Source organism: Eretmochelys imbricata, chromosome 8, assembly GCF_965152235.1.
Source record: "Eretmochelys imbricata isolate rEreImb1 chromosome 8, rEreImb1.hap1, whole genome shotgun sequence".
Taxonomy (NCBI): domain Eukaryota; kingdom Metazoa; phylum Chordata; order Testudines; family Cheloniidae; genus Eretmochelys; species Eretmochelys imbricata.
Window position 1 is genome coordinate 96,963,727 of NC_135579.1, and position 12,781 is coordinate 96,976,507.

A 12,781-nucleotide genomic window follows, 5' to 3' on the forward strand; every position below is an offset into this window, starting at 1 on the left:
CCTCTGCCCATGAGCATAACCTCTGTTTTGCTCAGGTTCATCTTAAACCTGCTATTCTTTATATATGAAATGATTTTGTCCAAGCCCTGGACCACCTTGGTGATAGTAGTATGGTCTTATGTGGTAAAGAATAAGTAGAGCTGTATGCCATCTGCATATTGCTGGCACTTGTGTCCATGTCACCTGAATAGTTCCCCTAGTGGCTGCATGTAGATGTTGAAAAGAGGTGCTGAAAGAATTTATCCTTATGGGACTCCACAAGTGAGGGGGGCTATGATAATTAGGCCTATGAATTTACCCTCATTGTAAACTCAACTGTAAAAGTGAACATTCATAAACTGTCACAATGACTTGTTATATAAAGTAACCTAGTTCTTTAAAAAAAAACACACATGTAAGAAGGAGGCAGAAAGGCTGAACTAATTTAAAAAGAGTTTTACTGATACTACTTCAAGGACTGTTACTATTATGACTGACAAACAAGAGGAACAGAGGTCTGAAAATCAATTAACCAAAATAGGTGCATCAGAAATTCGGCCTATTGGTGGACACAATACTGAGAGGATAGATTATTCAACCCAACACTCCCTTCTGGGGGGCGAGGGTGCTGTCTTAAAAAGAAAAGACTTTTAGTAAAAATTAGCAGAAGAAGCAGGTGTGTCCCAACAACGGAAGCAAATTTTATCACCATTGTTGCCACCTCACTATCTCCTGAAACCGCAGATATTCCTCATCCTAATCCTGCGAGATGTCCTGACCAGACCACGCCTGATAGAAGGAACCAAATGACACTATCACCTGCACTGTCTCTGGCTAATTTCTGAACACCAGATGGGATATGAGACTTCATCTTTCCCCCTGGCACTCTCCATGTGTCCTTTTCTTTCACAACCTTCTTTCTTAGAGTCTGGCTTTGATGGCTGTCACATGCTGCTTGTACACGGTAGATTGCAGGACTGCTACAAGTAGGTCAGGCTTCTGTACCAGTTTTGGACTGGCTACAGAACATCCATCATGAAGAGAGATACAAGAGATGTGTTCTCTTTAAGATACTTTAAAGCACTGTTAGGTATGGCTGTTACCAATCCAGGTAAAGTATGTTACTCATAGTGCCACCTAATGGCTGAACATTATAATAGTTTTAGCATTCCATCACACGTCCCCCTTTAAGTTTTATATTCATACCATTTGCAAAATTTTACACTATCAAGCAAACTTTAAAGTTCAGTACATATCAGTTTGTTGTTTCTGAATCATAATGGTTTCCTAATTACATGACTCAAATGCCTAATAACTTTGTGATCTGGCTGTCCATTAGTTGCAACGGCTGGCTGTGGTTGGTTTGGAATTGTTGTATTCTTCTTGTTCTGCATCTGCCATCTGTAGAGTTTGCTCTGTTGAATTGTTCCTTCTGAGGAACTGAATATGTGACAACTTCTCTTGAGTTCTGAATTTTTCCATATCTTGTGAATTTATTCTGAAAGATTTTGTAGTTAGGGACTTGTCCCTCTTTCCCACAGAGGGTTTATGATACTTTTATCAGTCATGCTGTGTCTCTTTACTGCTTCTGAGCTAGTTTCTGTTTTTTCAAGTTGCTCCTGGTTTTTGTTTTGCTCCTTCACTAGTTCACTCTACTTTATTATCTGGATAGCTGTGTGTAGGGTTAAAACTGTCTTTAATTGTACCTGCTGTGCGATGCTTTTGTCTGTAAGCCCAATAATCAGTCTCTCTGATATTTTCATGTTTTACAATCCCCAAATCTCAGTTTTCTGCCAAGGTATGAAAGGCTCTTACAAAAGATTCAACACATTCCCCTGGTTCTTGAGCTCTCTGGTGAGAACACACCCATTCATAAACCACATTTCTCTAAGGTATAAAGTATGCATCAAACATAGCCAAACTCTTTCAGTCATCCTTGTGACTGTCACCAGTAAACGCAAAGGATTTAAAGATATACTGTCTGCTTCCCCATAGCATAAATTAAAGACAATACCTGGATGTCTCCAGTTTTCTGGTGGAGTTTAGTAGTAATGCGAAGTCTTGCAAAGTACTTCTTCCAGTCAGTCCATTCTGAATGTCTGTCAAAGCTGAAGTTTTCTGGTGCATCAAAGAGGGATATGTTGATTATATCAGTCCTGCAACCTTTGTTGTTGTTTTTTCTTCTGTTTGAAACCTTTGTAGCTGATTTCCAACATTGCATATTTGCAATACTGCTGTAAGCCTGTGACCAGAAAGAGGCAACTAAAAGAAATGTCCTAAACAGCCTGATGCCGGTTCAAGTTTCCAGATCTCAGAGTGGATGACAAGACTGTGCATTGGGCCTATGTTTTCCCAACAGTGAGTTTGCATTTTCTTTCTTTGCTATTCTTTACTTCACCCTTTTCTGTGTGTTTGTCTTGTTTTAGCTTCTTAGGAAACAGAACTTTAACAACAGCAACAATATAAAAAGCTCCAGCTCATCTCAACTAACTTCTCTTTTTCCCTCAAAAAAAAAAACCAAACCAAAACAAAACAAAAAATCAAACCCCACTGACACAGAATACTTCTTTCTTTGAAGGACTCAGTTTTAAACTAAATTTAACTCAAACTAATCAACAGATTTAATTATCAGAATATTCCCTCGAAGAGTAGGTGCTGTGGTTCTGAGGCAGACAGTCTATCCTTTACACATAATAAAAGTTGAATCCCTGTTTTGTGTGTAAAACTCAACTCAAACTTAAGTACAGAACTGCATTTGGCACCCTCACAATTAGAGCTGCTTGAAAAATGCAGACTTTTTTGTCAAAATTTTAAATTTAAAAATACTCAATTACTTCATAACAGAGGTGGGCAAACTCTAGCCTGCAGGACCGTCCTGCCTGGCCCTTGAGCTCCCGGCCGCGGAGGTTAGCCCCCAGCCCCTCCCCTGCTGTCCCCCCTCTCCTGCAGCCTCAGCTTGCCATACCACCAGTGCTCTGGGCAGCAGGGCTGCGAGCTCCTGCCAGGCAGTGCGGTGGCGTGGCTGGCTCCTGTCGGGCCGCATAGCTGCCAGTCCTGCTGCTCTGAGTAGCATGGTATGGGGCTGGGGGGGGGTTAGATAAGGGGCAGGGGATCCCGGGGGGCAGTCAGGGGACAGCGAGTGGTTGGATGGGGCGGTTCTGGGAGGGTGCGGTCAAGGGACGGGGAGGGTTGGATAGGCGTGGGAGTCCCGGGGGGCCTGTCAGGGAGCAGGGGTGTGGATAGGGGTCAGGGCAGTCGGGACAGGAGGGGGTTGGATAGGGGATGGGATCCTGGGAGGGCAGTTGGGGCAAGGGTCCCAGGAGGAGGCGGTCAGGGGACAGGGAGCGTGGGGATTGGATGGGGGTCCCAGGGGGCTGGTTGGGGGGGTGCCCGGGAGGGGAAGGTCGGGGACAAGGAGTGGGGGGGGGATTGGATGGGTTGAGGGTTCTGAGGGGGGCAGTCAGGGGGCGCGAAGTGGGAGGGGGCAGATAGCCTGGCCCCCACCCCCTGTTTGGGGAGGCACAGTCTTCCCCACCTGGCCCTCCATACAATTTCAGAACCCCAGTGTGGCCCTCAGACCAAAATGTTTGCCCACCCCTGCTTTATAACCTTGTCACAAACATCAAAGTTGAAAAAAAAAAATCAGGGCAACTCTAATAGGCGTTTTTAAGCTTGCATAAGCCTGATTTTAATAAACAAGCCATAACTTCTGCATTTTTAAACTAGATAGTGATAACACGGGTCATTCTTCAATTCACACTTTGTGTGTGTGGATTTATAAAGCAAGGAAGAGTAGGGTATGTTAACCCTAGTTGTGTTGTGTTTACTCAGAGCTGGATTAAGGCAGTCTGGAGAACATTACACACCACCTGTGGCTTCACCCACCCCCATTTGGAGTGGCAGATTCTCACTGAGATGCATATGGAAGTGTACACTTCTCAAAGCTATTGGTTCAGACTGTCTACATATTTAGCCAGCTGTAATTGCATCAGTTACACCCAGGTCAGAGACCTTTCACGGGGGCTGCAGGGCCCCCCAGCTGAAACCCAGTGCCCGGAGCCCTTGCACTCCCCCCAAAGCATGCAGTGGCGCGGTGCGGAGCTGAAACCAGCAATGGCGCGGGGCAGAAGCTGGGAGCCACTGTGCCCCCACAGTCTGAAGCCACGAGTGGCGCGGGGTCAAGCTGGGAGCCCCGGCGCCCCTCCCCCCGCTGAAGCTGGAAGCAGTGAGGGAGCCCTAGCAACCCCCCCTCAGGGTGCCCCCCTGGGCTGAAGCCAGGAGCAGTGCAGGGCTGAAGCCCAGAGCCCTGGCGCTCCGCGTGAGAAGAAGCCCATAGGCAGAGATGGGGGGACACAAGGATGTTGTCCCCCCAAACTGCAGTGCCATATCCAGAGTGGGGTAGCCCTAGGGGGACGCTTCAGCCCCCCCTTTCCCTCCTCATCTCCCCCAGTTCCCCTCTGGCCAGGTTGTAGGTGAGAAGCCAGAGCCAGGCAGTGCAGGGCAGAGCCAGGCAGTGCAGGGCAGCTGCTCCTCTGGCTAGTGGTGTCATGGAGCAGGCAGCTGTGGCTTTCCTCCATTTGCTGCTGGTGCCCAGGGTTGTGGCTGCTCCTCAGCTCCCAGCCCCTTTGACTGCTTATGCAGCTGGTAAGAGCTGCCTGGGCAGAGGGACCCAGCTCCGGGACAGCAGAGCCCTCGGGGAGCAGCCATCAGAGGAGCCTTCCCAGCACACAGCCTCTAGCTAGCCTCCCTGCAACCTGAGCTACCCCCCTGCCCACACACAGCCCCTAGCTACCCCTCTACCTACACCAAGTGGTTTTCAAACTTTTTGAATTGAGTCCCCACTTTGAGTTACATTTTTTGGTTTCATCCCCCCTGGGTTGCCTGCTGAGGTGAGTCAGGGAGTGGAGGTGGCACTCCCTCCCTGGACCGCGTTGTGCGGAGCTGGCCCAAGCCCTACCGGCCCTTGCCCTGCATCCCAAATAACAGTCAAACTACACCTATGCCCAATGCCCCCCTGACTGGCCCCAAGCCCCCCTACACCCCAGCTGGGCCCTGGAGTTTTTACAGCATGTTGAGGGGGGCCTCAGAGAGAAAAAGGTTGAGAACCCTGTTCCAGAATATATACAATTGTAGACCCTATACAACTTGTTAAATTTATATTACTGTAGTGTGAACAGAGTCACTTGTCTTCACGTCCTACAACAAAAGCCTTGTACCCAAATGGATACTGCTTCTGCTAGTGACCATTATAGCATAACAGAGTTTAAGGCCAGAAGGGGCCATTATATCATCTAGCGTGACCTCCTGTACATCACAAGCCACTACATTTCACCCAGATACCAATATAGTAAGCTCAACGACTTTAGTTAGTCTAAAGCATTTCAGTCCTCAGGGCAGTAAACTTTGTGCCACAAGCAGAAAACAGGAAAGACAAAGGTGCCACCAGTTCCTAAGATTCATAAATTCATAGATTCCAAGGCCAGAAGGAACCATTGTGATAATCTAGTCTGACCTTCTGCATAACACAGGCCATCAAACTTCCCCAAAATACTTCTTAGAGCATACCTTTTAGAAAATATACAATCTTGATTTAAAAATTGTCAGTGAAGGAGACTTCACCAAGATGCTTGGTAAATTGTTCAAATGGTTAATTACACTCACTGTCAAAAATGTATTCCTTTTCCAGTCTGAATTTGTCTAGCTTCCAGTCATTTGATCAAGTCATCCTTAACGTTCTCTTTGTTAACCTAAATTGATTGAGCTCTTTGAGTCTATCACTGTAAGCTATATTTTCTAATCCTTTAATCATTCTCATGACTCTTTTCGGAACCTTCTCCAATTTATCAATATCCTTTTTGAATTGTGGGCACCAGATATGGACACTGTGTTCAGCAGTAGTCATGCCAGCGCCAAATATAGGGATTAAAATAACCTCTCTACTCCTACTCAAGATTTCCCTTTTTATGCATCCCAGGATCACATTAGCTCTTTCGGTCACTGCATCATGTTGGGAGCTCATGTTTGCTGATTATCCATCATGACCACAAAATGTTTTTTACAGTCACTGCTTCCCAGGACAGAGTATCCCATCCTGTAAGTACACCATACGTTCTTTGTTCCTATATGTATATATTTACATTTAGCCATATTAAAACACACATTGTTTGCTTGCGCCCAGTTTACCGATCAGTGACCTGTCCTATTCACTATGCCACTCCCCCAGTTTCTGTGTCTGCAAACTTTATCAGTGATGATTTCATATTTTCTTTTAGGTCGCTGATAAAAAAAGATGAATAGCATAGAGGCAAGAACCAATCCTTGTGGGACCCCACCGGAAAACACTCACTTGATTTCAGTTAGCCAGTTTTAAATCCATTTAATGTGTGCCATGTTCATTTTATATCATTTTAGTTTTTTAATCCAAATGTCGTGTGGTATTAAGTCAAAACACTTCAGAAGTCTCAGTATATTACTTCAACACTATTACCTTTATCAACCAACCTTGTAATCTCATCAGAAAAAGATATCAAGTTAGATTGGCAGGATCTATTTTCCATATACCCATATTGATTTGCTTTAATTACATTAACCTCCTTTAATAATTTATTGAGTACCGTATCAGTCACTCCATTATCTTGCCCAGGATCAATGTCAGGCTGACAGGCTCATAATTACCAAATCATCCCAATTACCATTTTTTTTAAAAAATTTATATTGTAATGGCAGGGAATTTATTAGGTAAGATATACTCAGATGATCCCAGCAGGAAACCAAACCATTTGCTTCTGGGGAGAGCAGGGAAAAAAGAAAGTCCCTGCCAATCTGACCTGTGGGAAAATTCCTTCCCAACTCCAAATAGGACAGTAAGTGTGTCCCTAAGCATGTGAGCAAGACACACAGCCAGGCATCTAGAAAGAGAATCTTCTGTGCCACCTCAGACCACTGGTTCACCCTGAATGGTGTTCCAGCTCTAGTTGTAGCCAATCTAGCCAGCTGTGCAACAGGGGAAATAATTCCTGCCTGATCACTGCAGGCAACCAGCTGAAGCCCTGAAGCATAAGATTTAATTATATAGAGCTGCAAGTGTTATAAGCATGGTGAGCACACAATTATATGAAGTGTAGCAACGTAGCTTCCGTATAATTTCAGAAGAGAATATTTTGACAGAAATCTTAAGCCTCTTTGGCTATTTCTATCCATGTTTTTATCCTTTCTAGATCTTTGTATTTCTTTACACACTTCTCCAAATAAGTAAAAGGGAATATAATAATACTGTTCTATTTACTCCCATCTTCAGGTCAACACTGATGATGTTTACTAAACACAGCAGGAAAAAGTTTCCATTATTAAGGTCAGCGATTAACTCAGGAACAGGTGAAAGCAATTGGGTTTTAGCTAGCAAAACTAAGGTGGGAATCTCAAATAGTGCTAGATAATGCTGAATAGTGATGCTATTTGGTCAAGTGTTCTTTACTTTTTCCAAGTTGAGTTGAAGATGGAAAGGAAAAGATTATCCATACATAACTGAATGCTAGTCACTGAAAGCATGACACCCACATCTTTAAGAACACAAGACTTATCAGAAAGCTGCAAGCAGAGACATTCTTTCCCAGACAGTGGATTACCACTGGCGCTATTGAAATGCCAGTAGTGATTCTGGTGGATCCAGCTTACCCCTTGCTCCTAGGGCTCAGAAAACCGTATACTGGCCACCTCAACCACACCAAGGAAAGACTCAATTACCAGGTCAGAAAGTGCAGAATGACAATTGAACATGCTGTTGGTTGAGTGAAGGGACACTGGTGGTGTTTAAATCACTAGACTGGATCTCAATGAGAAAAATATTCTAATGGTTATAGTTACCTCATGTGACCTAAATAATATTTGTGAGGCAAAGGGGGAAAAAGCTGTCACAAGGATGGAAAGAGGAGATTGGCTGTTCAAAGTCTGCTCTGACAACAGCCATTACAAGAGCTCAACATGGAGCTATGCAGTTGAGTGAGGCTTTAAAAGAGCACTTTAACAGTCAGTGATAGCAGTGCTCTGTACTGGAATGTTCTGTGGACCTGAAGCTTTGAGTGCTGTTAGGAAATGTGTAGTGCTTTCTGCATATTTACACACATTATGTTTTACCAAAGCTATGAATTATCTGGTGCTTGCTGTACATTTATAAATATGACTGGGGGGTGTTTTCCAGAACCTCTTGAGTTTTGCAGTGCTGTACATTTACACGTACTCTGTGCTTTGAGCATTGCTATGCATTCTGAAATGTGTTGTGAACTAATAAGAATAATTATTTAAAAAATAAGAAATTTGAGTGGCAAAAACAGTGCAGAAAAGCAATGTGCAAAAAACAGTAGGCACTGCAATACAAACTTTGAACTGAATTTTTAGAATTGGAAAGGCAATAAACATTTGTCCATTTCAGTATACAAATGTCATCCCTTGTGCTACACACATACTGACCTATGTTGTTGTATGTTAAGCAGTGGTTTTCCTTGCAGTCCACATAGGGATTAGGATGTGGCCCATGATGCCACATGATATGCTTTGGGGTCTCAGGACTGCTTCTACAGAGCTCTCTAAGGACTGCAAAGCGCGGGGAGTCTGAGATTTTGGGGCCTGTAGGGCAACCAGCATCTGCAGCATTTGAGTTTGCTGCCTGAAAAGCTCCTTTATGTCTTGGTGCATCTCCCTTTCCCCTTCCTGCTGGGAATCCTAGCCTTCCCCCATCTGCTTTTTCATTCTCCATAACATCTGTCACACTGGCTTTCCAGGACCTTTGTTCATGGTCTGAAGCAGCAATGGCTTGCAAGATCTTGCTGAGCTAATCCTCTTCTTTCTCCTCTTCAGGATCAGATGTTCTGCAGCTGTGCAAGGGGAACCCCTCAAAGCCACAATGAAAGCTGCTGATAAACAGGCAGATGTATCATTGGATTTATAGTCACAACAGAGAGGGAATAAGTTTCAAACTCGCTTCCCTTATGCCCATAAAAAACTTAGTAAGACTTGCTTATTGACATTTCAGCTTTGAAGTATCTCTGCACAGCACCACTCTTCAGCCCCAGCCATGGTGAGTATGGGCCCACCGGGGGCGGAGGAGGAATTCTGGTTGCATGAAACAATAAAATTTCGGTCCCTATTCCATTCTATGCATATAGAGCAATGGCACTGAATATTGGCATTATTTTCCATAGGCAGTGGTGGTTTTAGCTGATATCTCACTCCTGAGGGTAGCAAAGCCACAGACAGCACAGCTGTTACTGGCATCATGAAGCCACCCAGGCCAACATGCCACTAGCCTCCTTAGTGCAATGCTGCCAGCTGAACTCATCATGGTGAGGTGTGGGAAAGTATCTTCTGCAGAAGAAGAAATAAGGCAGCCATCCCTAGAAGCCTTCAGGAGAGGATAGCAGAATATCACCATGAACGTTTCATTGAGATCTCTCAGAAGGATACAAGGGACTTCTTCTGTATATAAGTCTGAAACTGCTCCACATGGCCCTCTCCATGTCCAATCCAGCGGAAGAACTAAAAGCAGATACCACCCCTCTCTCTCTATTTGTTGTACCTCCATCTCTTCATGTATGAGTAAAACTACTAAAAGTTTATACCAGTGTCTTGTTAACTTGAGGATGGGTCGGGAGACATCTTTATATTTAAGCACCATATGGAAAAATGCATGTACACGCTTACCCAAGGTCCCTTCCTCTTCATTGGGCTCATCCATATTTGGTTGCCAGGACTGACTAGACCATGGTGGAGTCTCAGACAGGTCTTGATTTGTATGGTTGGACACCCTTCCCACACCCCACATCTCCCTTCCTCCTCTTCCCTGTTCATGGCAGGGGTCCACATCTCAGACTCCTCCAAGGTATCCACAGTGGTTTGCAGAGTGCTGGTGGGGCCTCTGTCAAATATGGCACAGTTTGTTGTAAAAGCTAATCAGCAGCTCACCACTAGATTGATTATTGGCTTCCCTTGTCTTGTAGCATGCCAGCTGCAGTTCCTTCGCTTTCCTGCAGCACTATTTCTGCTTCCTGTTGCATCTCTTTGCCTGCATCCCCCATGCAATCTCCTCATAGATGTCCACATTTCTACAGCTGGTCCATAGCTGTGCTTCCACAGCCTCTTCTCCCTACAGTCCCAGGAGACCCAGTATCTCTTGTATACTCCAGGCAAGAGCATGTCTGGTGTGTTGAGCCTGGCTAGTTACACATGGTCAGCTGGCTAGTTACACATAACAAGGGAGAGTTCCTAGACAGGTTCACCAAGGTAGACAATCAGGAAAAGCAACGAGGAGTCCTTGTGGCACAAGGACTCCTCATTGTTTTTACTGATACAGACTAACACAGCTACCACTCTGAAACCAATCAGGAAAAGGCATTTCAAAAATACCATCAGTCTCTGTGACCCCTGGGCAGTGGAATTTACAGTTATAAGAGCTGCGATTGTTGCAGCAAACAGGGCATTATGGGACAGCTGTTGGAGCACTGTTAGGGTCAATACATATCATGCACCATCTACATGCACACTCAATAGATCACCCATTTCTCTACACTGGTCAGGCACGTAGTTTAACTGCATTGCAATAATTAGGTTCTTATGTCTGCCAGAAACAAATCTGAGTATAGACACATGCACAAACAGGTTGACAAAAGGCAACGTATACCAACCTAAAGATGGAGCATAGATCAGGCCTTGTTTGCCATAAGTTAGCTTTGGTTAGATAGTGTAAAGACACAACAATTTGGTGATTTTTTTTTTTTCTGTCAATGGACAAGTGCATTATTCTGCAGCTGCTAGCAGGGACTTCAAAAAATATTTTATGCCAATTATCCAGGCTCAAAATTTCAAGTTAGAAACAACTTGCCCAGTGTGAAAAATCAATAACCCTGGCTGATGGAGACAAGCATTTCTCTACAGGCTGTATAGGTACCATCCAGCAGAGTTAAAATTTCTTAACATTAACAGGTTTCAGAGTAGCAGCCGTGTTAGTAAGTGAGCTGTAGCTCACAAAAGCTTATCCTCAAATAAGTTGGTTAGTCTCTAAGGTGCCACAAGTCCTCCTTTTCTTTTAACATTAACAGTGTATTTGGTTGATGCTCCATGACCACGAGACAGAGCACTGAAAAGAGAGGCTGAGGGGGAGAAGGAGCAAGTAGGCAGGGGCAGGAGGGGGTTGAAAAGGTTAAATTCCTTATGAAGAATCTTGGCAGATAACACTGCTTTGCTTTCTCAACTCCCAATAAAAACAGTCATATTAATCGAGGGCAGGACCTTCACTGCCACAGAGAACTAAAGCACCATCACTGTGACCCTGCTACGTTTTTAAATTATTCATGAGTTCACGTTTGCTGATATGGAAGCAACTAGAAATGGGGGGGGGGGCCGGGGGCGAGGAGAACAAGTGTGTTTTAGTTTCTTCTTCCAGGGTTACTATAAGGCAGGGGAACCGCCTATCCCTCTGCACCATCCCCGAGCTGCTTGGGGGTGGGAGGGGAGACGGTGCCTCCACCTTCTTCCCAACACGCCCCCCTCCCCTGCGGTGCCTGAGCCCCTCCCCCTCACCTGTACTGCTTGGGGTCACTGGGGGACTTGACAATGGCAGGGTCCCCCAGTCTGGGGTTAGCCCTGCGGCCCCTTCCTTGCTCCTCAGACTCCTCCTGGGGCAGTCGGGCTGTAGCACCTCGGCCGCCCGCGCCGCCTCGCTGCCCCACGGCCAGCTCCGGGCAGCTGCAGCTAGACAAGGGCTTGCCCTTGCCAGACATAGGGTCGGCTCAGGCGCCGTTACCAGCTCACAACGGCCGGCTACGGAAGGGCAGTCCCGCGGCCTCCTTTCCCGCCTCCCTAGCGCCAACCCTGCGCTCCCCGCCAGCCCTAGCGCAGCCGGGAACGGCCGTTCACCCCTACACTGACGGTTGGAACCTACCCAACCAATCAACATACAGCTATGTGGTGACGTACCTTATCGCCCTATGACGGTTAAATCAAGCCAGTTTTAACAGCGTGAGGGGGGGGGCAAACCATGGTGATCGTGGGGGGAGAAACGCACGCGCCTCACGAAAGCCCCCGGAGCTCAAATAGCAGCGAAGAAGGAGCTAGAATATAGACGAGGCTTAAGGTCTCAGCTCCCCCGCCCATATTTCAGGGTTCGGACTGATTCACTGACACACACACCCCCCACATCCCCCTCTGGACTCTTCCATATACGGTATTGGAAGAGGCGGGCTTTCCCCCAAATGTTTTCTCCCACTGGTTCAATAAGCTGTCGTTGACTGTTTGCGGAACGAGTGAGCATGCGTGGAAGATCCCAAGGTCCTGGATGCTGGGAGAGGTGGAGCGTTCCACGTGGGGAATCCAGGGAACGGGGCAGAGGTGTCAATTCAGTGAAACTTAACTGACCGGAGTGCAAGAGCTAGAGGCCTCCGGCAGCTCTGCGTGTGATGTGGGTACCACTTGCCCCCAGGTTAGGGGGCTCACTCCCTTAGTATAGAGGTGTTTACCCAACAGGGGGTTAGCAAGTGCTGGGCAGTGTAATCCTCACTAGCACCGTTCCCTCTAAGCTGTGCGCACACAGATCCTAAACCCCGCACACATGGCGATACGCCACGCACACAAAAATTTGCACAGAAGCACAACAATTTGCACCAAAGAAATTTTTTGTGCACATGGCCTGTCAAAAATTAGAGGGAACATTGCTCACTAGGAGACAGGTTTCAGAGTAGCAGCCGTGTTAGCCTGTATCCGCAAAAAGAAAAAGGAGTACTTGTGGCACCTTAGAGACTAACAAATTTATTTG

At 46.0% G+C, this 12,781-nt stretch overlaps 1 protein-coding gene across 1 annotated transcript in view; it reads right to left on the reverse strand.

Moving 5' to 3' along the window:
* Positions 1-11,750, reverse strand: part of LOC144268742 (nardilysin-like) — a 94,295-nt gene extending 82,545 nt beyond the window's left edge. The window contains exon 1 of the mRNA XM_077823922.1: positions 11,551-11,750. Within this exon, the coding sequence (XP_077680048.1) occupies positions 11,551-11,750 (200 nt within the window). The remainder of the gene's footprint in view (positions 1-11,550) is intronic.
* Between the last annotated feature and the right edge of the window lie 1,031 nt (positions 11,751-12,781).